The sequence below is a fragment of the Squalius cephalus genome, assembly GCF_949319135.1.
Source record: "Squalius cephalus genome assembly, chromosome: 4".
In the NCBI taxonomy this organism is placed as follows: Eukaryota; Metazoa; Chordata; class Actinopteri; order Cypriniformes; family Leuciscidae; genus Squalius; species Squalius cephalus.
Genome location: NC_137125.1, coordinates 8,078,988 through 8,106,005, shown reverse-complemented (window position 1 = coordinate 8,106,005; position 27,018 = coordinate 8,078,988). Strand labels below are relative to the sequence as shown.

The 27,018-nt window shown below is 40.6% G+C and overlaps 2 protein-coding genes and 1 long non-coding RNA gene across 3 annotated transcripts; all 3 read right to left on the bottom strand.

Moving 5' to 3' along the window:
• Positions 1-486: 486 nt before the first annotated feature.
• Positions 487-8,582, bottom strand: LOC307157608 (uncharacterized protein; the record flags this gene model as incomplete). Its single annotated transcript, XM_079869537.1, has 8 exons — positions 487-698; positions 814-962; positions 1,039-1,210; positions 1,349-1,597; positions 1,768-1,948; positions 2,054-2,130; positions 8,086-8,263; positions 8,367-8,582. 8 exons carry the CDS (start codon positions 8,580-8,582, stop codon positions 487-489), a joined length of 1,434 nt encoding a protein of 477 aa, XP_079725663.1.
• Positions 8,583-9,796: 1,214 nt separating this feature from the next.
• Positions 9,797-10,610, bottom strand: LOC307157308. The gene is made up of 3 exons (XR_013820928.1): positions 10,328-10,610; positions 10,070-10,190; positions 9,797-9,962 (listed from the first exon to the last, which is right to left on the bottom strand). It is a non-coding gene; the product is annotated as an uncharacterized lncRNA (long non-coding RNA).
• A 684-nt stretch (positions 10,611-11,294) lies between these two features.
• Positions 11,295-21,446, bottom strand: arfgap3 (ADP-ribosylation factor GTPase activating protein 3). Its single transcript, XM_079869136.1, has 16 exons — positions 21,245-21,446; positions 20,670-20,788; positions 17,145-17,217; positions 16,930-17,061; positions 16,769-16,849; positions 15,871-15,946; positions 15,683-15,769; positions 15,549-15,601; positions 15,129-15,265; positions 14,485-14,622; positions 14,136-14,252; positions 13,984-14,052; positions 13,765-13,882; positions 13,598-13,685; positions 11,946-12,076; positions 11,295-11,873 (listed from the first exon to the last, which is right to left on the bottom strand). The coding sequence occupies exons 1-16, from the start codon at positions 21,311-21,313 to the stop codon at positions 11,856-11,858; spliced, it is 1,506 nt and encodes a 501-aa protein (XP_079725262.1). The 5' UTR covers positions 21,314-21,446; the 3' UTR covers positions 11,295-11,855.
• Between the last annotated feature and the right edge of the window lie 5,572 nt (positions 21,447-27,018).

Sequence of the window (27,018 nt, the reverse complement as noted above, 5' to 3'; positions counted from 1 at the left end):
GTCCAATTTAGCAATGACATTACGTTGACTTGACGAGGAGCAACGTCGATACCTAGCTGTTGCCAACACCTTATTTTACAGAGGGAAAAATCATGAAAAACAGCATGTATAATGTCATAATTAAAAGAGAAAGAAGGGATTCCTTCATGAATTCATCTCAGATTCTTCAAAACCAATACATACTGTAAACAAACTAGAGAATATTTGACATTTTATATACAATAGTAAGAAATAACTTCAGGAGTCTTAGATTGTGCTTGTCAACAGCTCTATAGAATTATAAAAAAGCACAAAATGAAGCATAGGCTGTGCTATAAAACAAAAAGACATTGCTGAAAAATAAATTATTATCTGTACATTTAACATGTGCCTGTGTTTTAGTCGTTACAGGTTTCTGGCATATCGCTCCTTTGTGAACTGGTGCTGGGGTTTCCTTGGCCGTCGGGTACGTGTCGTGATGAGGATTCGCCGTGAGTTTCCAGATGATCAGGGCAGATGATCAGGGCAGATATGTTGGTTTCCTACCAGCTGATGATTGAATCTGGACACCATGGTGGAGATGACCTCCTCCTTGTCTGGCCGCTCACACTCCGCACAAAGGTCTGGTGGTATGGGTATCTTAAGTACCTCATCCATGTATGGAGCGGGGTCAACAAAAACATGCTCAAATATTAGGTCCTGCAGGTCATCTAGGTACTCTGTGCAATAAAACAAAATTTATTTGTAGATAAAGTATTTTACCCTAACTTTCAGGAAAACTTGCAATAACACTGTTAATTTATATTTCATATTTCAAAATTTAAAGTAACTTACTGAATGTTGGTGGTGTCTTCACTTGTTTGATCGTGCATTGTCCTTTCCTGGCCTTTGGAAAGTTCACTTTGAATAGTGGATGTCCTGTTGATGATGTTGCTTGTGCACGACCAGCATTTTCATTGTAATGAAATGCAGCCAGGTACAGTCTGCAAGTGCACAGACACAATTCAGGAAAATAGCCTATACAGTGATGTAAAGTTATTTTAACAGCAGTTCAATTACCTGCACAACATTCCAAGAAATGGGAACGCCACATTTTTTGGGGCAAAGCGTAGAATGACGCTATGAAACGACTCCAAAGATGAAGTCTGGTGATGTGGACTTAGTTTGGTGACGTCCTTCAAAATCCGCGTGTTTGTCATCACTTTCTCCAGCTTGTAGAATGCCTGAGTTCCTATGAGAAATGATACAAAAATTGCATTAATTACAACTAATAACTTTAATTTTAGGTTATTTATACTTTGACTAACAGTCCATTTTTTTTTTTTTTTGTCGTGTTGCATAAAAATAATATTTTTTTACAGTATCATACCGGCAACAAGCCACTTGTTTCTGTCTCTGCTTCCCTTTAGAGGATGTAGACAAGCAGGAAAGTGTGGATCCTCATGAGTGTGTACGTTCCTGACATGATTCAGAATCGATTTCCATTTGGCCACTCTTTCTGGTCCAGTGGTTGAAGATGATGCAGTCCAGTAAATGTGGTTTTTAATGCTTCTCTGCCATTTCCGTAATTTTTCACAGTCTTTCATCTTGGAAATGTTTTCAAGTTTCCTCGCAATCCCTGTAAATAAAAATATAGACAAGCATTTTAGTAAATACAGTGATGTTCACAGTTTAGCAGTACTAAATATTTGTGATATGCCTATAAACTGTCACAATTTCTTAATTTTCATATTATACCCACTTATAAATCTATGTTATTGAATTTGTACGATTTATAATGAATAAAACCTTTTTCGATGTGCCACACATCATAAAACTGGTTGATGTTGCGTTCTCTGAGGTACTTTTGTATTTGTGGGTGGCGGTCAGTTACAACACACTCCAGAGTAACACCACGAGCTTCCAACAGGGCAAGGCTCCTCTGTAATCCTTCTTTTTCCATGTGGCAGCTTCCTCCCACTTCATTACTCTGAAACAGACAAGTAGGGAACGAAACAGTCATCTTAGACAAACCAGAAGTTTTAAACTTCTCAAAATGTAATTTTTTTAAATACTGATGTGTCTTCTCTCCCACCTGAACCAGCTGTGTGTCCACAACGGTGTTGGTCTGAAGGTCCATCAATGTATAGCTTCCAAACTTTGCAGAGTGGCCTTTGAAAGTAATATTTCACAAAGCATTATTACCACGAGTGCATTGAATTCAGTTAGATACTACCTATAACCAGTGGTGGAAATGGGCAAAATTCACTGGACTCTATTTAAAAAATAAAAAAATAAAAAAATATCTGTCTTTAGATGACCTTTCAGATGTTTAAAAACCTTTATAATTTATAATCTATAATAACTAAATTATATAAATTATTTATTTTATGTTTCATTTAACCCCTGGGGTCGGCTATTGCAAATAATAAAAACAAAACGTTGTGTTTTTCGTAAAATAAAATATAAATAAACGTGATGCGTTGTCCCGTCTCTCTCAAAGTGAAGTTCATTCTGAAATGCGACAGAAAATGATCTGTAACTCCGCGAATGCTCGTCACTGTGGCATGAAACATCTGTCTTTACAAAGTCTTCATATTTAAATGATGTTAACCATATAAAAAAACAAATATTCTCTGTTTAAGTAATCCATATGAAAGCAACGACATGTACAGTTTCTCCAGTCCGAGCTAATTAACTCTAATGTGACCACGCGCGCACGAGCGATTGACATGCAAATGATCCACGTGGAGGAACGCAGAGCTGTTTATGGACTCATTACCTCAAAAACAAGTACCGTATTCCTGTTTTTCCTCGAGTTTGGAAGACTGTGTTTGTGCTCAATGTGCTGTGCTGTTTAACTTGGATTTACCTCAGAAGAACACGATTTGAGTATTTATGAGAACGATTTTTAAGGTAAGACACTCATAATAGTAGCATGTTATTGTTGCATAAACTACATTGTAGTTACTAGTTAAACTGGTGCCAGACTAAAATGTACGTTATGAAATGTGATATGAGTAAAAACATGAAGCCTAATGCTAAATGTATATGTACGACACGAGGATGTTTTTATATGTTCGATAATAAAACAGCACGATATAAAAGTAGGCTAGTACGTGTGTTTACTCTATGGTGAATATTATAATGTTTAGACCAGTGTTTACTGTTAAATACGGTGGTTGTGGATATCTGCTCAAACATAGATATTTATAATATGGTAAAATGATATGTTAATGTTATTGAACAGGTTGTCACCACCACAGGCTACAGCAACCAGCTATCTAAAGAATAACAAAGACATATGCTATTTAAATTCACATTTTACTTTCCATTTACTTTGTTGAACTTAGAATTACCAATTAAAAGAGTGACCAGATGGCCTTTTCCTCCTTCACGTTCCCCTTCTCTCTCTTCCTACAGGCTAAGTGGTCAGCACTCTGTCGTCCTCAACGTCACATAGCTCATGGGCTCAAACTGTGCCAACGGTGGCCCACTGCGGCTCAGGAAAAGGATGCTGCTCAGTCTACCAATCCCAAGAGAGCTCCTAAATGGAGTAAGGGTGGTGTTCATAGACCTAAATCCTCTCTCACATTCAGCAGTGGACACAGCAACTGATTCCAGTGCAGTGACAAGTGGCCTCAAATCCTCTGGGACTGCTTTTCCACCACTCTCCTTGTACTCCCTGAAACCATTAGGGAGGTGCAACCTCTTGCACATCGAAACCACCTCTGCTTCGCCATACAGAATATCGTAATCATCAGGCCAGTATCTTGGGTAGATGGTCCTGCAGGATGACAATATGGCATCATATTCAGAGACATGAGTAGAAGACCCAACATGTGGCATTTTAGAGGCTGATGTTGTTGTCATTAGTCTTTTCCTAAGAGAAAATGCCAGACTGTCGTAAAACTTTTGAGCATGTATGGCAACATCTACAATTCTCCCTGGATGAAGTGCCACACCCTGGAACACCTTCACCTTCTGACAGACCAATGAGTGAGCCAGAGGAAGAGTGATGGTGTTACCAGAGCCCATCTACGGAGAGCCTGGCCACTCCCTATTAAGTCCTATTGTACCAAATTGTGGTTGTAGATCCACCAGAGCTCCACTGGGGGCGATCGCCCATGAGTGCAGAATGAATGGGAGTCTATGGGGCTAGACGGCTAAATTAGTCTCTTTCACCCGATTGCCGTTGAGAAATCTCAGATTTGATTGTAGGTTTTGCAAGTTCAACATGGGTTATAGGTCGAAAGTTGAATGAACGAGTTCTTATGTCCTTTTGATTTCTTACAGGTTGAGTTATTGTTGCCCATAACACGCTAGCATTCTGCTAATGAACGCTGATTGGTCAGTGAAGAACTGATTACGACCAGAGATACCGCTTGATGGCATCGTGGCATCCGAAGCGGGGCCAGAAACAAACAAAACAAAAACTCTTCTAGCACGTGTTTACCTGTGTCAGCTGTGTTGTCGATGCCTCGAGAGAAAAGAAAGTGCAGAGCGCGAAAGCACCAAAGCGACTGAAGGATTGCCGTAAAGCAGTATCTCTGGTCGTACGATGTGTATGACGTCATTGACACTTTAAAAGACTTTTTAAAGCAAATAAGTGACTCTAAATAATCTAACACCCAGCAATGTGTAATTTCTTTGCATCTCCTTTCGAATACAACACTCAAATTACTAGACAAAAAATTATATCCTGAGAAAAGTGGATTTTGAGGGGTATAGCGCCATAGACCTCCATTCATCCTGCACTCGTCCTGTGAGCGCCCTCATGTGGAGCCAGAGTGGAACTGCAACCAGTTCAGAAGCCGGAAGTGTAGTGAGAGTGAAACTTCTCGCCTTATTAGACATTCTCTGGTGTTACTCTGCAACATGAGTGACAGCTCTGATAACTCTATTAGAGCATCTCTCATTACTCCAAGGTTCCTGACAAAGGCTGTTGCAGTAAGTCTAGCTGCAAGTGCTTGTTCACGTCCATCTCTGCGAGGATCTTGGGCTGCTCTCTGAAAGTGCTCATGCAAGGCAGGAAACAGCTGCCACACTGCTCTGAGAGTGCGTTCGCTTGAGGCTACCCATCTGACCCCAAGAACTCCACCAATGGTGAGAAAGATGACAGAGAGCTCTTCTGCATTGTGATGTAGCGCTCGCTCATTTTTGGGAGATGCATGATAGAGGGAATACAACTTATCCATAAATGCTTGGAAGTGGTTGATTTCCCCATTTTCCTTGATGGTATCGCAGTCAACTGCAAGTGCCAACCTGTGGTTACAACAGTGCCACACAATAAGATCAGGGTAAAGGTGTTTCAGCTGGGTAGAGACTCCAGATACACGATGCACCATCTGAGGTGAAAGAGATCCAGTTGCGTTTGAGAAACTCCTCTGGAAAGTGCTGTTGCAGACACTGCAAAAGTGAACTTGTAATGGACTTTGCTGTTGTTGAGGTTAAAGCAAGTACTTCAAATATTACAGTTGTGGGTGGGTTTGAGCCAATCGCACATCTAAGACAGACAATTAACACAGTCAGATGGCTTGCTGTAGTTGCCTCATCAATAAGCACTCCTATTTTTGAATCATTTTCAGTGATGTGTGTCACCAGTTTTTTTCTCATTTCTTCTCCGATAAACTCACATATGTCCCCACAGCTTTTTCTGGACTGAAGCACACCTCCCAGTGTAATACCATTGGCTTCCTGGAGATCAACTAAGTCCTCCATTAGGCTAAAGGGCTGCTGGTTTTTGCAAATCATATATGCTGTTCTGAAAATTTTGTTATTCTGATCATTTTCCTCCTCATTCTTGTCCTTTTTTTCCACCCTCTGCCTTTTCAGTCGTAGCTTTTTTGACAGGTGGTCCAAAGTAATTTAATAATGTTCTTTTCATCCTGTCGAACTGACTATCTCCTTCAAACTCTTCTCTATCTTTCTGTCGTTTTTTAATTTTATTATTATCAATAAAAATAAGCGTGGCAAACTGTCAGTTTGTGAATGTCATTGTATTTGAAGAACAAAATACATTTATTTACAGATATTTAATCAGAATATTAGATATTTAAATTTGTCAACAAGTTGAATAAGAGGAAAAATCTGAATTGAAACCGATGCATCAGTCATACAGTGCCATTGTGACTATAAAGTGCCAAGTAACAAAAGGTTGATGATATGCAACAGCATAATGATCGCAGTAATAAACTCCTGCTAGTTTTTTGTCAGTGTTTATTTAAAACATCCAATTATGCAGAATTATACAATGTCAATATTTAATTGAATACAATATATACTGTAGGGTATGAATTTACCCCTAAATACCCATATTGTTTCAAAATGATATTGTTTCTATGAATTGCAGTGATCCATTTGCGTAGCTTTCGCCATTCTGTAAAAAATATACTTCAGATTTGTTGTTAAATCTAATTGTGCAGTCAATCGTAAAGCTCTTTCCCTTTTTAGATGTGTTTTCCAAACAAATTCTGCCACTCAGTCTTTTATGGGGATTTATGGTATTTTTATTATTTATTTGCCAAAACAAAAACTTTTATGATCAAAGACTTTTACCTACAACCACTATATGGCTCCAGAGGATTACTCAATGTGTTTTATCTCTTTTAGATTTAAGTTTAGACATTTCTAAAAATCATTATTATATCAATACAATTTTGTTTTTGATGTAGCTGATTTATCTATTTTAACACATCATGTAAGAGAGAGCAGCTTCACCATTCTTTTCTGTGTGTGATTTTGAGGAGGGGGTATTATTTAAATAAAATATTATTTACAGAGAGTTTAGCCTAAATTGATTACCTCACAACAAGGCTACAATTAGCCAAAAAACTTTTTTCTTTTTTTCTTTATTCCCTTAAATGCCTATTAATCAATAACTAAAATAACACATTAGCTTGAAAACCCCTACAATTAATAAACAAACATTATAGACTGTTCTTATTTATCCGTACAGTATTACATTACCAGTAGATTGTATTTAATAGATTTCACTTTGTAACTGTTAAACACATTTGCAGTTGGTTTGTAAAAGGTATCATCATTACATGATTGGCCTGTATTACATTTACAGTTTTGACCAGCATGTGTCGCCAATTGTGTGCGTTTTGTGCGTCTCACGCATGTATTTCTGAATTAGCCTACAGTGTGCGTTTCTGGATCTGTTACTGTTTTTAGCGCAATTTTCCACCGGACAAACTGCGCTTGTTAACTCATGATTTCTGTTCTGTGCGTCTGTGAGCACCAATCTTGCACTTCTATCTCCTCCTCAACCAGACCACCTAGAGACTTCGGGTTTTCGGCATTATGTTAAGGAAGGTCTAATCTCGGGAACGCACAAAAAAAATCCAGGAAAAGATTTACTATCTCTTAGTGTTGTGATCCCATGACGTGAGAAAATTGCGCTAAAACACTCACTGAGTTTTTATTACTTTTTTTTTTTTTTTTTTCACTAACGGAAATTTGATTTCGAAATCCGAAAAGCTCTTTTTTAACAAAACAACCGGTTAACTTTAAGATGGCCATTTTTTTATTATTTTAGACCGGATCATTTCAGCTACGTTAATACAGCTTACACATACGAAAGTTTCTTTTATGACATCTGTTAAAGTAACGGTTTCTATTCAGATTTTCGAACAATATTACAGTTCATCATCCAAGATTATTCATTTACCTCAAGCGGTCTGTTTTGAAGTTCTGTGATGAGCAGTGAGAAAGACACGCCCTGATAGAGAAGCATTTCCATTGGCTGCTGTCTGCAGGCATTGGCCAATAACAAAAGACGACATAGTGCAGGCAATTTTACAGAATGCCATTGATAAATATCAATATCCCTCTAAGTTTTTATTATCATATATTGTGCTACATTTATGTAGCTATTATATTGTAGATAAAATATAGTAATCGTTACAATGTCCACAAAAATATAAATAAATATATATATAGCCTATATATAAGCATTTTTTTTTCTTTCAACTGGAACGCCGCCCCCCCTTGAAATTCACTCCCCACACTCTGTCCCCCCGCATCCCCCCCCCATTTCCAGCCCTGCCTATAACTACTATGCATGTTATGCTTCATGATCCGGAAAATACCCATGTATCCTTCTTATTTACAACTATGTACCTGGTGAGTCAGCCCTCATGTCACCTCCAACGACGACCCTTTCCCTTTCACTCAGGCGATCCAGCGTCTCATTTTGCCAGTGCGTCCACTTGTGCACTATAGCTGGCTCAACGTACAGTCGGGAATGCCGCCGAAAGGTGTCATACTTGAAAAGCTGCAGATTCATTGTAGAGCATATCTGGTGACACAAAAAGCGGCCAAGATTATGTAGCACAATATTAGTTTTAAATAATAAATTGTAACATGGTAAAGTGTTATTAAAAACTTCATATTTCATTTACCTTTTCGAATTTGTAGAAAGAAGCCCCACAAAGATATACTGCCGCGGAGACGTGGAGGTTCCCAGCTGGAGTGCTGCCCAGAACCGGCTGGCTGCTCCATCTGCGTGAATACTGGCAGTTCTTGCAGAGTTGCTCAACTCGTATGAAAGTCCCGACTCTTTGAGAGCGCACAGAACAGCTCCGCTTGCAAACCGGGCACACCTCAAACAGCTCCATTATGCAATCTTCATATATTATGTATTTTCTGGTTTTATGAATGGGACAAGATGCTTGAGCACTAAGAAACAAAAACTCGTATTGGTTAACAAATATTAAATACAAAAATAACAAAATATAATAATAATAATAATTTAAAAAATTCTGAACCAGAGGTGTTAAACTCAGTTCCAGAAGGGTCAACAGGCATAGTTAAGTCAAGTCAAGTCAAGTCAAGTTTATTTATAAAGTGCTTTTCACAAGTAAGCAGCAGCTTCACAGTATTAAATTAAAACAATACATCAATGTTTGTTTCTAGTGGAACGTCCACGTTTGGTAATGCTGATCAATAGTATCGTTGATTGATTAATTAAATTAAATATCCCCAAATATCCCCAACTGAGCAAGCCAAAGGCAACAGTTGAACTTTTTTAATGAGCCTTAATACACTGTGAGATTTTCGTCCGATTTTAAGCCGAATTCTGACTCGTGCGACTCTTTTTCGTGTCGGGCCAGGCCGATTTTCACCTTTGTCGTGCGTCGTTTGTCTTTCGGATGTCGGATTTCAGAAAGTCGGATGAATTTCTGGCATGTTAGAAATTTCGGTTGCTATATCGCACAGTTGAAGCAGAGCTACGAACCGATTGCCCTAAACTCAGTGGTTTTCCCTCACTGCGCCTGCGCGAAAAACAGAGGTTTCATCTGCAGCAAGAAAAAAAAATAAAATAAAATAAAATAAATAAAAAAACGAAAAAAGGGAGATCTTTAAGTTCTGTAGATCAAACTAGCTACAAATTACTGTTGCTTACCACCAGTTCGTGTTGCAAAATGGATTAACCATTATTACCCACGTCTTCCAAGCCACCTGCGATGTACACTTTGCCTCTTCTATTAATTTGTTAAACAATGTTTTTTAAATAAAGCTGTTTTTTATTTTCATTGATGAATTATTGCAGTGTTCGGACATATTATAGACTGTTAATAATTAATTATATGTAGGCTATATAATTCATTGTAATCGACCTGAATGTTTTAGACAATTAAGAAGTAAGCTTTTATGTAATATTTTATTATCCTCACAGCGCGTTGGTTATACGCTATGAAATTGTTGCATGGCAATTTAATTATAATAGCCTATCAGTTTAATAATAAAAGTTTGACACCCCTGTTCTGAAACTTACGACATGTCTGCTGTGTCCGTCTCTGCTGGATCAGATGTATAATCTTCAGGTGCTACTACAGATGATGTGTCCATCAGGGTTTCTTCATCATCCTCTTCCTCCAGCTCCACACGAGGTCTCTTTGATGGCCACTTTATAGGTGTAGTAGAGGTCCTATATATTAAACCAGATGCTGGTGGCAAACTGTCAATGTCCGAAAATGTATCTGTCGTCTGGACACCTGCAATGTACAAAGTAGTTGTGTGTTACTGTTATGTGACACGTGTGTAACAACACTAGTTATAGGTGCTCTGTAGCAGTAGGCTATCATGTGATACATAAACATACCTGAACTCCCGACATGAAACCTCTTCATTGGTAACTGAGTACAAACAGACTTGGTCAGCGGTTCTGCGTCCGTCTGGCAAGCAACATCTCTGGTTCGGCTGCTCTGTCCTGATGTGCTGTCCTTTACACATAAAGAGTGCACTATCAGCGCGATACAAACATAACAACACAGCTGGACTCATGGTGCGATCACAAACTTTACAAGTCTCACATGTTGTATGAACTTGACAAACTCAAAGGCGAACGCGTAATACTTACTTCCAGATGTGTCGCTGGATCACGGACAGTTGGCACCGCTGCGTCCTTCAGGAGCAACTTTTTGGCAAAGCCTGCTTTATACTGAGCCCTGTTCACAAAGCTGTCCGGTGTAAAATGATTCGAGCAGACATAAACGAATCTTGATACAGTTGAGGGAGCATTGTCTTCAAAAACAAAATTAATCCACCTCGTCTTCAGCGGCTCAGATTTCGGGAGTATATAGAGAGAGCTGTATGGATTATTACATCCAGCCACGCAACACCTACCACGCCTGGTAGACATCATCATCATCCTCTTCAGTGCAGCGATGGCGGATCACGTGCTCAACTCGCTGTGAACTCGAACAGGGCGGGGCTATGTGTCTGTCATCACTCGTGGGCGGGGCCTGTGCTGCAGTGACGTCACTAAAGCTGCATTCTGGACACAGGTCGTAGGGTGGTTGTGTACACACACTGCCAACACACATTTATGTCCAAACAGCATGCAAAAGTGAATTTTTGCATAATAGGTGCCCTTTAAAAGAAATTTACTTGATTAATGAAACTGCCTACCGAAGCTTTGATTTACACTGTTTTAAAACTTTGAAACAAGAACTGACCACAGAGAAGTCTTCTGATCAGATTTTATCCATTTTTAATGCTTATAATTTGGGCCAGAGTCAACTTACTTCACCTAACAAAATAATTACCAAATAATAAGGTTAAAGGTGTTAAGAAGAAAGTACACACTGCAAAAACACTACTTTAAATATGCACGCAGAGTTCATGCATTGAGCACGTTGGTAAAATCAAGCATTTTTCTGTTGTGGATTTCCTTTCCTGTGAATCAAAGAAAGGTTTTTCCCTTTTTTGGTTCTGTATTATAAAAAAAAAAAGTAAAAAAAAAAAAAAAAATCTTTTAGAAAAATCTTTTAAATTCTCTTTCTAAAATGAAAAATGAATGACCAGAAGAAACACGTTATTCATCAAATCAGTCCTTTATTAAATTAAACCAGTTTTCCAGATAAATCAACCACCTTCATGTTTGATAAATGTTAATAAATGACAAAAAAAACACAAAAAAAACAAGAACATATATATGGCAATGAGATTAAATAAGGCCTCAGGTAAACGATTGTCACATCAGATCATTGGTAGTGTCTTCATCATCATCATCATCATCATCTCTATATTACACAGCACATAAAGCCCTTCTATGAGCAGAACATCATCACATCCGCCACTCTCGATATCCTCCTCGTGATCAGTCCACAGTTACCCCTGCATTACTGTAGGAAACAGCTGAAGAACTGCGAGTTTACATCTCAGAATAGTGCAAAAGTAAACGAGTGCAAATATTTCACTTCAATTACAGATGATATTTGGTCCCTAAAGCGCACATGTCCCAAACGCCACACAGAATCCCCATCAAACGCACCAAATGCCGGCCGACTAAAGCAGAAACAGAAGAAAACAGGCCAAAGCGATGGCCTGATAATGAGCTCCTTCCCTCAGTGTCGTAGTGTCTGCGGCGGCGGCTCCAGCGACGCTCATGTGCCGTAGCGATCCTGCAGGAACACACAGAGGTTAGTCGCGCGCGTCCACACGGGTGAACGGGTTCAGCAGAGGCAGAAGCTGACCTGTATAGAGGACACGACTCCGCTGGCCATGCCCGACAGCTTTCCCGCCACCGACCGAACGCCACTCTTCAGCTGCATCATGTCCGGCACAGAGGGCATCATGTTACTCAAGCGGGACGAGCCGCCGGACACTGGGACACAACCACAAACAACATCACATCCATTCAAGCCGAGTCACTGGGCAAAACAGCAGCCAATCATAATGTCAATCCAGTTTATTTAATGGCAGCGGCTATTTGTCTTTGTACTAAGAGTAAATAGTTGTTAGATGCTCTTTATACTTAGTGCAAAATACTATTGTATATTATAAAACAGTATGCGATAACAACATATTCAGTGTACATGAATATATTTATTAAAATCATGCTTTATTGGGACATTACTGTCCCCTAAATCCCTCCACTACACGATAAACACTAAATCCCCACTATTACACACCCATTAGGCACTTCATTTTCACTTTCCTAATATTTTCTTCACTTTTATTTGTAATAAACTCCTCTCTGAGCTGATGTGTGATGGAGAAAGGGAGAAGAGAGAGTTTGTAAGAGTTCACGCTAAACGCTAGCATGAACCTCTCTGCTCTCCACGCCACTGCTACTGTTATCAGACAGGTTTCTGCTGTCGTTTCTCCGGCTCACTCAGACACTGGTGGGCGGAGTCAGTGTAAATAAGGGGAGATATTTGCAATTACTGTAAAGAGACACTCCATTATTTCATTTATTTGCCCTAAATATGAGTCACGATTTTTAATGGTCTTAAACGTGCTGCGACATATTCCAACGCAACACACACAATGCAATTAACATCAAGCGAAAAATAGAAGAGAAAATATAGAAGATATAAACTCACAATTTTACGAAAAAAAAGTTACTTTCAGCCGAACATGAATAAAAGCTCCATATTAGATATGGATATTAAATATTACTGTGGTAACATGTTAGGTTTTATTATGTAACATGCACATATGAAAAAAATAAATAAATAATTCCTCCAATTAAAATATGATATACATCTTTCAATTAAAACAACAGGAAAAAAAGATTGTAATTTCACACAGAGGAAACCTAAGTGTGTTTATTCAGCAACCACAGTCGCAATTGAGATTCCAGATCCATGTTTAGATTTATTACGGTTCATCACTGAAGGTTTGATGGCAGATTTAGTCGCACAAGCAGAACGAACGACACTTAAGGTGTGCTCCATTCGACATACGTAAACTTGTGTGTTTACTGTTTAAACCGTTTAAATCTCTTCTAATGGCTCTGCTCTGGTTAGCTCAGACTGGTGACGCGATGCGCAATGACAGATGGGTGATTTTCTCTCTCCACTTCCTGTTAAGTGATGTATCTATGTTTCCTTATTCCCTACGCCGTTTTCAGTGCCCTTCGAACTGAACATGTTCGCTCCCTTCGGATTGGGATCTCACTTAAGATGGAGAAATACCCTGTGAAGTCCACTTACGGCCCAATGAACGCACCTTTATACTTGAGCAGAATATCAAGTTACTTGGATACACATGGATTTAACAAAATAAAGATGTGCGCCGATAAATCGTTTATAGTAAACACTGCAATATTCCATAAAAACACAAGAATAGTCAACTGTGATAGTGTGTAAAGCACGGCTGATCTGCGAGTGGAGGCACGCACCTGCTGATTTCTTCTGCTCATCGAACAGATCCGCGGAGCTGATGGCTGAACTGCCCGAGTAGTTCTCCAGTCGCGCCCGCACCTCGTACTGAAACAGGAGAAACGCAGGCGTTTAACACCACAGAGCTCAGCACACGTCACCTGAAGCGCTCGAGCGCAGGCGTCACCTCAGAGTAGTCCTGCTTGCCGAAGAACATGTCGGATGAAATGGCCTTGGCGTTGGCGAACTTCCTCTGGGCGTCGTCAGAGACACACTGCGGCTCCGTCGTCCTCCTCACCACGGCCCTGTGGGAGAACACAACCACACTGCGTTCAGCGCACGGCATGCTGGGACTGAGGCGGAGCACAGGAGCGACACAGGACTGTTTAAGAGCACAGGAACTGACCTCTCCGTGTCCTGGTCCATGTCAGCCTGCTGAAAGAAGAACGGGTCTGAGGACTCCTCGTCCGGGAGCCTACGGGAAGAGGCAGGACACACTCATGAACAAGAGCACACACACACACACACCGCTCTCAGAGATCAGCAGCGAGGCGTCACCTGGAGGAGAAGCGCTTGTCCTCGTCCTCGTCATGAGCTCTTCTGCTGGAGGAGCTCAGAGCTGGAGCCTCTTGCTGGATGATCCGCAGGTCCTCCGTCACCGAGTGAGACAGGCCGCTGCAACACAGGGAGACACCGCGGCTTAGCCCCGCCCACACTGACAGCTCATTGGCCAAACACAGCCCCGCCCACACCGACAGCTCATTGGCCAAACACAGCCCCGCCCACACTGACATCTCATTGGCCAAACACAGCAAGTCGTGAGACACTGACACACACTGGTATCTCAGCAGTGACACACGCACTGGTATCTCAGCAGTGACACACACTGACACACACACACACACACCTGCGAGCACCGAAGCCCATGCCGAGTCGCTCCGCTTGCTCCTTCCTCTTGCCGTCCATGCGACTCATCTGCTGCTCGTCCCTCTTCGCACTCCTCTGCAGCTCCAGACTGTCAAACGAGTGGCTCAAGGACGATCCTCTGAGAGAGCACACACACACACACACACACACACACACACACACACACACACACACACACACACACACACACACACACACACACACACACAGAGAAGGCTGAGCACTCGCTCCCCATCACCACTGTCTAATACACTTCTTACACTTCTTCAAAAATTCAGATTTTTTTCAGTTTAGATTTCTGGATTCTGTTGTTTTCGCTTTCATTTTTCTGGAGAGTGATTTGAAATGATTTAAATTAATTATTAGTAATCAAAAGCATGTCTAGCAACTTGAAAAATTGAACTTAATTTATTAAAAGTTAAACAAAACACAAAAAAACTTAAGGCCCAATAAAATTCCCTTTAGTTTTTTCACAAATTCCTCCTTTTTTTTCACTTAGATTTTACTTTTTCATTTAAAATTTTCTGGACTCTAAATAAAATATTAGCAACCAAAAAGCATGTCTAATTAAAATCATGAAACGTATACACGTATAGCGTTTTCTTGCGTGGCTGAGATGCTGACCTCAGGTGTTGAGGCTCGGTGTCGCTGCTCTTCATCTCCTCCTGGAGTCTGTCCACGGCCTGAGCTCGCTTCTGCTGCGTGCTGAAGCTCTGACTGCTGACCTTCTGTGCGCCCAGACCCGCCTTCCTGCCGCCCACCTGACACACACACACACACACACACACACACCAGACGAGGATGAGCGACGTCTGAATCTGGGCATTACTAGCTCCTCTCCTGATTACTGCCTCTTTATGATCAATCACTTGTTGTGTTTCTAAATATTTGTCATGGTGAAAATGACTGTTTTTGATGTCGTTCAACACCCTGAACTGAGCTTATGCCCTTCGGTATGACATCACTTCCTGCTCTACGTCACATGGCTCACTGCTGTGAGGAATAATACCAGTGAAGGACCGTGTCTGCCAGTGAGAAACTCACGGTTTTCCTGCCGGAGGTGGCGGCGGGTTTCTTCTTGATCAGAGAGGGCAGCTCTGTAAGAGAGGGTTATGAGTTATGAATATGATGATGATGATTTCAGCAGTACGTGTCTGTCTGAGGGGTGAGAGCGTCACCTGATGAAGATGAAGAGGGAGATGTGCTGAGCTGCTCCACACTGGGACCCTCCTCACCAGCACCGGGACCAGCACCAGCACCGGCACCTGCACCCATCAAACACCAACAGCGTCCAGACAAACCAAACAACAGAACATATACTGTATATCTGAAACACCAGAACACACCATCATCATCATCATCGTACCGTTATTATTCCTGTCCTGGACGGAGTCCTGCTGCTGGCTGGTGTTCAGCTGGTGTCCCTCCTTCAGCATGGGCAGCTAAACACACACACACACACACACACACACATATAAAGATCCATGAGAGCAGCATCACACATTCATACAGAAACATCCTGCTCACTGCGGAAGAGTTCTGGGTGGCTCATAGGGTGTTGCTAGTGTGTTCTGGAAGGGTTGATAGGGTGTTGCTGGGAAGTTGCCCAGTTGTTGGAGTTTTTATAGAGTTTTTAACATTTTCTTAGCATGTTTTATCACATAGCCAGACCATGCTAACATGATTTTGCATGATGCTAGCACATTTAGACTTGTTTTTATCATGTAGTTAGTATTTTAGCATCTTTTAGCACTTAGCTAATTGCTTTTAGCATGTAGCTATTGACTGCTAGCATATGTTGCATGTTGGAAGTCCTGTTTGCTAGCATTAGTCAAAAGATCCAACCCCCATGTCTCTACGATGCTCTGATGCAGAGATATAGGTCTTGCTAAACGGTTGCTAGGGTACTCTGTTTGGTTGCTAGGAAGTGGCTTGTCAGCTGCCAGTGATAATGAAACTCCAAAGGCTGCATGTCAGTATGAATGATACAAACCAACCGCAATCCCTCTATGACATTCAGGTGTGAAGATATCGCTCCTTAATTTTGGGTTGCCAGGGAGCTGCAATGGTTGCTAAGGCGTTGCTAAGAAGTGTTTAAAGTGAATGGCTGCCCCGAGTCAAACGAGCCCATCCTCATGTTTATGACACTTCTATCTAAAGATAACCCTTTGATCTCTTTGAATGGAAGTCTATGGGATCAGTTGCTAGGGCGCTCGACAACGGTTGCCAAGGCGAGGCTTGATAGACTGATTGATCATCATCACCTGAATGTGCTGCGTGAAGAAGTCCTCGTGTCTGTCGCCGGGAGACGAGGGCGAGAGCGGAGCCTGATTGTCCAGCCACAGCTAGAGAGACACAGAGAGAGACATGAGCTTCGTCACACTGATCGGCATAATGGTGATCAGCTGATCAGTGACGTCATCACCTCAGTGCCGTGCTGGCGCGTGGCTTGCGTGGCCAGACTCTTGATGCGCTCGCGGTACAGCAGCGCCGCCTTGCTGCTGTATTTGATGTTGGCGGCGCTGGCGCTGCAGCCGTGTTGACTGAAGAACGCACTCTGTGGAGAACACACACACACACACACTCACGGTCAGATCAGAGTCACATGACTTCATCGTCATCGTCATCTTCATCACTCACCGCGCTGGCGTTGCCGCCGACCTGCATGCAGCGCAGCTGGAACCAGGACCAGTTGGAGTCCAGCTCCGTCGACCTGCAGAGAGACAGACCAATCAGTGCCGTGATCATGTGACCTACTACACCCGCTCCCACAATTATTCACACATGCAGATCGTAGAGGGCATAATGTATTAGTCCTCCATATCTAAACTTATCATATAACATTTTTATTTTTCACAGTTCTGACTTTTTTTTCTCACGCGTTTATTTCACACAAGTGCAAGAAAAAAAGTCAACTGTGTGATATAAACCTTCACTCGCCGTTTTGATTTTTGTTTTTATATTCCGTGGCGGAAACGAGCTTCCGTTTCTACTTCAGAACCGTCATACTTCCGGTGGAATGGCGAGGGAAGTGGTCGCGTTCTACTGAAGCTGCTCACCGTCCCGGAATAGTTATCATGTAAGATTGATATCTCCATTTTCTAATACCGAGACTGTAGTATACTCACCCGCGAACAAGATGAAAAATGGCAAGAACCCTCCTGCGGTCAAATCCCTCTCTTCTAAACGTTCGGAAAGAGCGGCGGAGCATGAATATGCTATGCAAACGGAGCTTGCTAATTCCTCTGCTAAGCGGGGAATAGAAGACTTGACCCCAACAAATACACCAGAAAAAAAACAACAGGAACAAAAGCCTAAAGATACACCTGAAGAAAGTGCATGTGATGTTTTGAAGAAAGACATTTTGGCAGCTATTAATCAACTTGGACAACGGCTAAACGACCGCATGGACGATATTAGCTCTCAAATACGACAACATAGTGCAAAAACAACACAGCTTAACTCAGAAGACATAGAGGTGTGCAAAACAAAAATCAAGTCCTTGGAGCAACAAGTTGGCTCCCTCCTCAAAGAGAAGGGGGATCTGAAAGAACGGCTGGTGGAACAAGAAAGGTACAAAAGAAGATGGAGTCTTCGGATTAAAGGGAAAAAAGAAGATGTAAATGAAAACATCAGAGCCGATACCGTCAACCTGGCCCCAGACCCGGCTGATAAGATGGAGGACGCGGTGGACATCGTCCACAGGGTAGGAAGAAAGATAGAGAACAGGCATCGACAGGTAATATATATCCGAGATGACATCTGGAAAAGAACGAAATTATCAGCGGCGTGCAGGGAGGCGGGGGTCCGGTTTGCTGAGGATCTAACTAAGGATGACCTTCTGGCAAGGCAAGAGATGTGGGCCAAGATTGAACAAGCGAGAAAAGAAGGGAAAACCGCAGGTTTCCGAGGTCCATATGGATACATCAATGGCAAGCGCATCGAGGTGACACCTAAAGGAGCGGGCTGAGTATGAAAAAAGAAAGAAAAAAAGGGGACATTCTGGGGACAGACTTTTCTAAAAATGGGACGTTCACAGTTATTGCTTTTACCTCCTTAACTGACTTCTTTTCTGTTTTTTTATGTGTTCAATGCTGCCACAAAGTGTTATTTCTTGTTCATCGTTTAATGCAAGGGGTTTAAAAGATTCTGTCAAAAGAAAAGCGATCTTTCTTACTTTCAATACTTTGGATTTGGAGAATATTTTTTGGATATAATTAAAATGTTACACACAGATATTAGTAGTTGTGTTTCCCTCCCTGAGGCTACAACCCCAAGATTCAACATTGGTAGAGGGATAAGACAAGGGTGTAGTTTATCTCCACTGTTGTTTATTATAGTTGCTGAGTTATTGTCCATCTGGTTAAAAAACTCTGAAATTGAAGGCATTAATATAGACGGTAAACAAATACTTATCAGTCAATTAGCGGATGACACGACACTGTTTTTAAAATATAAGGATCAAATACCTGTCGTTCTTCAGAGGATGAGTTTATTCTCCCAGGCTTCAGGCCTAACACTTAATCTTAATAAATGCGAACTTTTAAGTATTCATGACAGTTCAGATACTATGTTGTATAACATCCCAGTGAAAAAGGAGGTTCGTTATTTGAGTATATGGGTTTCCAAAGACTCTAGAACTAGTAACAACAAGAACATCCAGAAGCCTATATTGAAAAATCCAGAAAAATATTAAATAATTGGTTGCAGAGAGACCTAACATTATTTGGAAGATCATTATTGACAAAAACTGAACTTATCTCCAGACTAATATACCCAGCGTACTCATTACCGCTTTCCATTAAAAACCTAAAAGAAATAAACACTCTCATCTTTAACTTTATTTGGAAAAATAAACACCATTATATTAGAAAAGGGATAACAAATTTTGATCTAAAAAACATACTAACATTATAAGGGCACCCCAGGAAACATTATAAAATAATAAAATAATCCATTCTACGGCACCTTTAATATAATAAGGAATAATTTGGATCAGTCCCTGAACCCGAGATTACATAAAACAAAGATCAATGGTATAAACTTTGGTGACAAAAAATGCAATCACCGGTTGCTGAGAAAATTGCTAATTGATGAGATCTATCCTGGGTCCTCTAAAAGAACATATTATTTTAAAAACTTAAACAAACAAGAAATTAGATCAATTAGAACTAAGTTTGTGAAATTTCCTATTCCTCCTAAATTTAAAGAAATCCATTTTAAAATGGTAAATGAAATTTATCCTTCACAAGAATTTATTCAAAAAAATATTCAAATTTGAATTGTTATTGTTGTTATTGTTATTTTTGTAAATCATTGTCGGAATCAACAGAACATCTTTTTTTTTTGAGTGTGAGATTGTACATAATTTGTGGAAGGAAATACATAACTGGCTGATTTTTAAGTCTATTCAAATAGATTTTTTTTCCTGGAATGGGATCAAATATGGACTTTTAATGAAGAATAAAAAAGTTGAATATTTGATAAATAATATTATACTGTTTGTTAAATTCTATATCCACAAATGTCGTTTCACAAAATCTCTTCCAAATGTGAATGCATTAAAAAATGACTTTTCTTTATTTTGTAAATCCTTAAAGAAAATTGATACAGTCCCTGCTATTAACTTCTTCTCACTTATATCAGAATATCAGTTGATATAAACCCCTATGTTAGGGAATTTGAATTGTTCTTAAGTTTGCTTATTTATTTTTTAGCTATATTTCCTTGGTTGAGTTGTTCTTGTTTTATGTGCTTATTAATTTACATACATTATAGCTGATAGGGTCAAACCTTTTTGTTTAGATATCTGTTGTTTAATGCATTTTAGTTAGGGAGGATTAATTCCTTCTCAGATTTTTTTTGTAAGAAGGTGTAATGTGAAATGGTCGTTTGTTATTTGGTATGTCTTTGTGTTTTGTATGGTTTGAAGTTTAAATAAATGTATATAAAAAAAATAAAAAAATAAAAACTTCAGAACCGTCACTTCCTGTCTGCAGCTAGGCCCCGCCCACTAGACACGTCATCGCTGTTTAAAACAGCCAAGCGGTGTATCACTGCTGAACACTAGACTCACTCACAGCGTTATTTCACTCCTGTCTTTTCTGTTGTATTTGTCCCGTGATGTGACCTTACAGTGGTGTGTGTGTGTGTGTGTGTGTGTACCTGATGAAGGACAGGTGAACCCCCAGAGAGCGGTGTGTCCCGGAGCAGTCGATGCAGAGAAACACACCGTATGTGACGCTCGCCCAGCTGGGGTTCTTCAGCGAGCAGTCGAAGCACATCTGCACACACACACACACAACACACACACACACACACACACACACACACACAATCAACATACTGCTCATAACAGCCAGTACGACTGATGTGACACTTCAAATGATGCTATAATGCTGTAAATTCATGCTGATTTAGAGACAGAAACATTTGTACACACAGTCAACTAACATTTCAATGTTTTTACACTTTTTGTTTAGTTGAGTTAGTTTTCCTGAAAACACGTTTAAACGTCCGCAAGAGCACCAGAGCGCCCCGTCTGCGTCTGTACAGGTGTGTGTTCACGAGTGAAGCTGGTTAAATGACACCATGACGCGTGTAAAAACACGCACTTCATCTGCCATATGTTCCACATAAACATGCGACGTGTCACAGAAGTGTTCAGTGTTCAGCTCGCCGCAGTCGCAGTGAGCCCTCAGGGGCCACACACACACACACACACACACACACACACTCACCTTGTTGGTGGGAAGGGAGCGCAGTCGCTTGAGGACCGTGGTGATGTCGTGTTTACTGGGGTCCGTCATGTTTACAGCTCTGCGTCAGTCAGACACCGAGTGAAGAAACTCTCTGCGAACATCCGCGCTTCACTTCCGCATGCGCCGCTGACGTCCGCGCCGCACCGCGCGCTGATTGGCCGAAAACACACGTGTGCTCAACTCATGCAAAACAGCCGAAATAAAAAAAATAAAAAAAAATTAGAAAACCGAAATAATTGAATTTAAAATAATAAAAAATATAAACATAATTTAGTTTACTATTACTTGGCTAGAATAACAGTTAAGTAGAATAAAAATAAATAAACAATATAATAAAAAAAAAAAAATATATATATATATATATATAATAATGTACCATAAAAACAATAATGTACTTCATTATGAATAATTAATTAATAACTAAATTATCATTTCTGTTTGGTTAAAATGAAAATACATAAAATCTTTTAACCCTTTCAGGCATGAATTATGACAACCTCAGTCAGGATTTTTTCCCTATGTGTTTTATTGCTCTCAGGGCATACACAACAAGATTAGATTTTTTATTTGATTTTTTTTACACATTTTTCAAAGAGATTTTCAGATGTCCACTTGAGTGGACGGCAAGCGTTTATGGTTTAAACTGAAGAGATGAATTATTAAACATAATACAGTAATCAAACAGATATAGTCTGTGTATCAAACCAATCAATACAATTATATCAAATCATGTGAAAACTATAAAATATATACAAAAATAAAATGCAAAAAATAAAAATATAAATGCGAAATATTGCAAAGGCAATTGAACTTCATACGAGTTGCACTTGGCGTATCTTTGATATCAGAACATGAGGACGTGATCCTTCAGAGATTTCCTACAGCCTGTCAAGGTACATCTGTGGAAACCACTCAGACGCTCCTCCAGTGCACCAGAGTATGGAGATTTATTATTCTGGTTATGTTCAAGACGGACACATTTCTAGCACAGCCCTCCTCTGAGAAAGCCTAGCGATCTGGGCCCGTATTCACTCTAAGAATCCTCTCAGAAAACTCTTAAATTAGCTTAAAAACTTTTAGCTTAAGAGCGATTCGGGACCGATCTGAGAGCAACTCTGAGTGAGGAAAAGACAAACACCTTCATCTTAGTGAGGAGGCGGGGCTGACCCCGTTGCTATATGACACAATCTATTGAAGACTGATTGGTTGGTTGTCCAAGAAGGGATAAAGGAGTGATTTTTAGTATAGGGTTCCTGCTAAACAGCGGTCCCAAGCAGCCGTGCTCAACATCTCTGGTCACTCAGAGACAAGTATCACCGGTTTGAAGGAGGGCGCAGACAGCTCAGTGATTCAGCGGGTGCAACTACAAAAAATGGACATTTCAATAAACCAACAGCCAAGTAACACAATATAAAGACACATTTTTATTTAACATAGGCAAGGCCATTTCTCACATTTCTATCTGGCATTCTATGAACTGAAAAACCTCAAATTGGCCTAAATGTATTTTAAATAACAGAGATTAAATGTTTGAGCAGCACAGAGCCTTCAGCAGAGGAGTGGAGATCGCAGACGGGCGACCCTCGGCCCGAACACATGCCTTCTGCTCCGACACCATCCCTATAGACACAGAACACTGGAGACAGAGATGGATGTCCTAACGCAGCAGAGAAGAGGACTCCATCTACAGGAGGAGGACTACAAACTAAACATTGAGCTACTCAAAAATAAAACTAACAAATAATATCTTTCTAATGAAAATGTTGGCTGAGGTGTGTCTGTGCAGTCACGATTTTTATATTGCATTCACTGTAACTTACATGAAATGCAAATTAGTAAACTGGGCTCTGTAAGGATTCCCACTTGTGGAGGGTGTTCTTCATCCTCCTCTTCATCAGCCCGATTGCCCGTGGGAGGGTCTGCAGTATGTCCAGCTTTACAGAAGTACTGAAGCACTGCACAGGCTGTCATCACAGGCCTTTCCTGGCGCCAGTCGCACCTCTCCATGCACAATGTGAGAGCGCCTCTTCAGTTGACCAATGCCCTGCTCAACTACGGCTCGTGTTTTCTTGTGAGTTCATGAAAGTGAACAGAATTCAGTTGATATTTTCACAACACAATGGTAGGTTATTTATGGGAAGTAGAGTAGCCTACAAATACTACTGCAACACATTTGTTGTTCTCTAAATGTGAAGTCCACACACATTAAGTGTATGCTGTCACTGTTACCTGTTGTAATTTAGCTGTGCCCCCTGGTCAGGACGGAGGTAAGAGCCATGGTCTACCAGGATAACCACTGTCCCCCAACAGATGTCTCAGGCCTCTCTCCGCCAGTGTCCTGGCATCATGTGTTGTGCTGGGCCATTTTGCAACAATGTCTACAATCCTATAATCTGCACTGAAAACAACTTGAACGTGTATGCTGTGGCACCTCTTTCTATTAACATAAACGTCCTCGTCTTCCGACGGCGCAATAATTCGGATGTGGGCTCCATCGATTACTGAATAACCCCAGGGAAGCCGGCTATATCCATAATGCAGTGTTTTGAGCCTGCGCGGTGGGAATGTCCAGTGGAAACGAAATGAACTGCGACACCATAAGAGGTTCTGGAAGTGCTGTAATCGTGTGTGTGTGTGTGTGTGTGTGTGTGTGTGTGTGTGTGTGTGTGTGATCACTCTGCTGACAGAAGGTTCTGACAGACCCAGATCTATGGCAAGCCGTTTTAGCTTAAATTGTACCCAGCGTTACTCGTCGTAATTTCATTTTTACTAGTAAGAATTCAATTAGAGAGCTCTACAATTCAATTCTTACTAGTCATATGTCTCCATTGACTTCCATTCATTTTTAATTAGAGATCTCTAATTGAATTGTTACTAGTAAAAAACTAATTAAAGATATGTATAATTGCAGAGCTCTGTAATTGAATTAAAGAGCTCTCCAATTGGAATTGTTAGTTATTACAGTTCTGTTATAATGTATGGCGTAATAGCACTTTTGGAAGTACTTCGACTCGGCGCAGTAAAAAGTCACGCCGGATCCTCTTCCTCTCACTTCTGTCAATAGTGGAAAGAGGATCAGGCGTGACTTTTTACTGCGCCGAGTCGAAGTACTTCCATAAGTGCTATTCCGCCATACATTATAGTTATCCTTTTTAACCCGCTTAGAAAAGCTTAGAAAATTTTATTTTGTGTCACCATACGTGGTCGTATAATTACTCGTGTAACTGTTTTTAAATAGGGAAAACGTTGATGTGTTTGGTCACTTCTAAATTCATTGCTGCCAAATACCATTGAATATACTGGGCTAAGCTAAGTGCTATCAAAGTGTCACCGCGCGCTAGAGCGATTAAGTGCACACACTGAGACGAGAGAGGTATGTATCAACTCGTTTTAGTTAAGGGAATAACATAGTTTAATATGAAAAAACGGTGGAGTATCCCTTTAAGACCTCTTTTAAGGGTTATGATGCTTTCTGAATTACTTTTTTCTTTACTAGGATTTTTTCTTTAAAGGGTAACTAAACCCTAAACCAACTTTTTTTAGTTAATGATCTGTAAGACTGGGGCTTTATTAGTGCTGTTCATTGATTCGAGTAACTTTTCTGACATTTGGGTATAAAGTGATTTAATTCTACAATATATGGTGTAAAAACGTCTGACTGCTGCCCTCTTAAGGTTGAACGGTGGCTACTGCAGTTTAATTTTCCTATTGGATGTTGCGGTGGCGCAGTGGCACGTGACGTAAGCAGGTTCCAGCTCACCACGCCCTCCCTTGGTACGAGCTCACCGCGCCCTTGGATGAGCTAGCGTAGATTTATCTGTATTTAGTACAGAGTAGGTGTAGTGTTGCAACAGCACTGCTGGACTGCATAGCTTCCCAGCAGACTTGGAAATTAGCGCCAGTGGTTGCATGCACTTGGCCTGGAAGACCGTGAGTGTGACACCTGCATTTTACACGGAATTGCTTTTCCAACGCAATAGAGGTGGAAATGGGCTTTTCCACACAGCAGGTCTCAGGTGCACGCCCTCCCGCTCACGGTTCGTCCCCTCTATCTCCGCTGGGCACTGCCCACTTTTCTAGCATTTTTCAAATATTGCCAGGGGGTGGAGTCAGGCTCTGACCAGGGCCCGTATCCCTAAAGAATTTTTGTGCAAAAAGTGGCTCCTAGCGGACAAATTCTACGAAAATTCTCAGAGTCATGACGTTTTCTTAGAATTTCCCCTAAAAGTGACACGAAAATCCCAGTTATTATAAAAGCTATTCCTCAAGATTCCTAGCGCTTAAAAGGGCTCCTAAGGCGAGATCTGCTAAGAGCAGGGAAGAGGACTTTTAGTGGCTTAGGAGTTCCCCTAAGCAGCTGCACAAAATGGCCAACAGAGGAGGCAGGAGAGATGTCCTGCAAACACTGGATGACATTCCTTTTTTTCTCCATTTTCTGTGTTTGTTAACAAGCCTTCATAAATAGACCAGCCAGCAATCACAGACATTGATAAAAGCTGAGCCGTGTTACCCTCGTTAAGACCACACTGAGTTGTAACGTTGCAATTTCTACTTCATTAAGGACAGCCCCTTGAGATAGGCCATCTTGTTTTCAATGGGGTCCATATGGGAGTGAAAGTACAAAATATGCCAGCTAGGATATTAATATGAGCAAATAAGACACAAATCATTATTTGAACAGGGTGTAATGAGCTTAAGTTTTCACATATTTTAGATTCTAATGTTAGGCTATAACCCCTACAGATTACTATTCATTTTCCAGATATTTTCTTGAATGTGAAATATTATTTACAATTACAGTCTGCATAAGATTAGAGTGTATAATTATGTTTATTGATTTGAGGGTACATCCTTTGCTCATTATCACCAAAAGTTCATTTTCATCAAACTTGTAGGATCAACCAATCACGGCTTTTGAAATGATGACTCATACCTAGCAACGGGGTCAACCACACCTCCTCACTAAGATAGGATTTTTCATCCATTCCTTGCTCAGAGTTCACTGAAAATGTTCTGGAATCACTTCTAAGCTAAAACTCCTGGCAAGGAATTTTTAGGTTAAGTTAGGAGCTCTCTGAGAGGATTCTCAGAATCTTTAGGGATACGGGCCCTGGTGTTTAGTTACCCTTTAATGTTAAGAGTAAACGCCCACATTTCTAGGAAAGGGCCCTAGGGCCCGTATTCATAAAGATTCTAAGAATCCTCTAAGAAAACTCTTAATTTAGCTTAAAAACTTTTACGTAGGAGTCTTAGCTTAAGAGCGATTCAGGGCCGATCTGAGAGCAACTCTGAGTAAGGAAAAGACAAAAACTTTTATCTCAGTAAGGAGGCGGGGTTGACCCCGTTGCTATGTATGACACAATCTTTTGAAGACTGTGATTGGCTGGTTGGCCAAGAAGGGGAAAAAAGTGATTTTAAATATAGGGTCTATTCTAAGCCTTCACTTTGAAATTACATGCGTGATTTTTCCTATTTGACCATTCTCACACACACACATTATATATATAAATCCTTATTTTATTAACCATGCTGTTAATTTCCTTTAAGGTATTTGCTTGGCTTAGAATGATAAAAATTGTTCCACTCTTTCCAGTTACACTGATTGTTGGCATGTCTATTTAAGTGGTGGTTTGAATGTTGGTTTTAATGTATCAAACATGGAATTTTCCCAGTTGCCAAATATCGTAATGTAGTGATTACTTTCATTTCGGGCGCTATGGCATTTCTGCGCTGTGTTGGAGATGTTAGCGTGA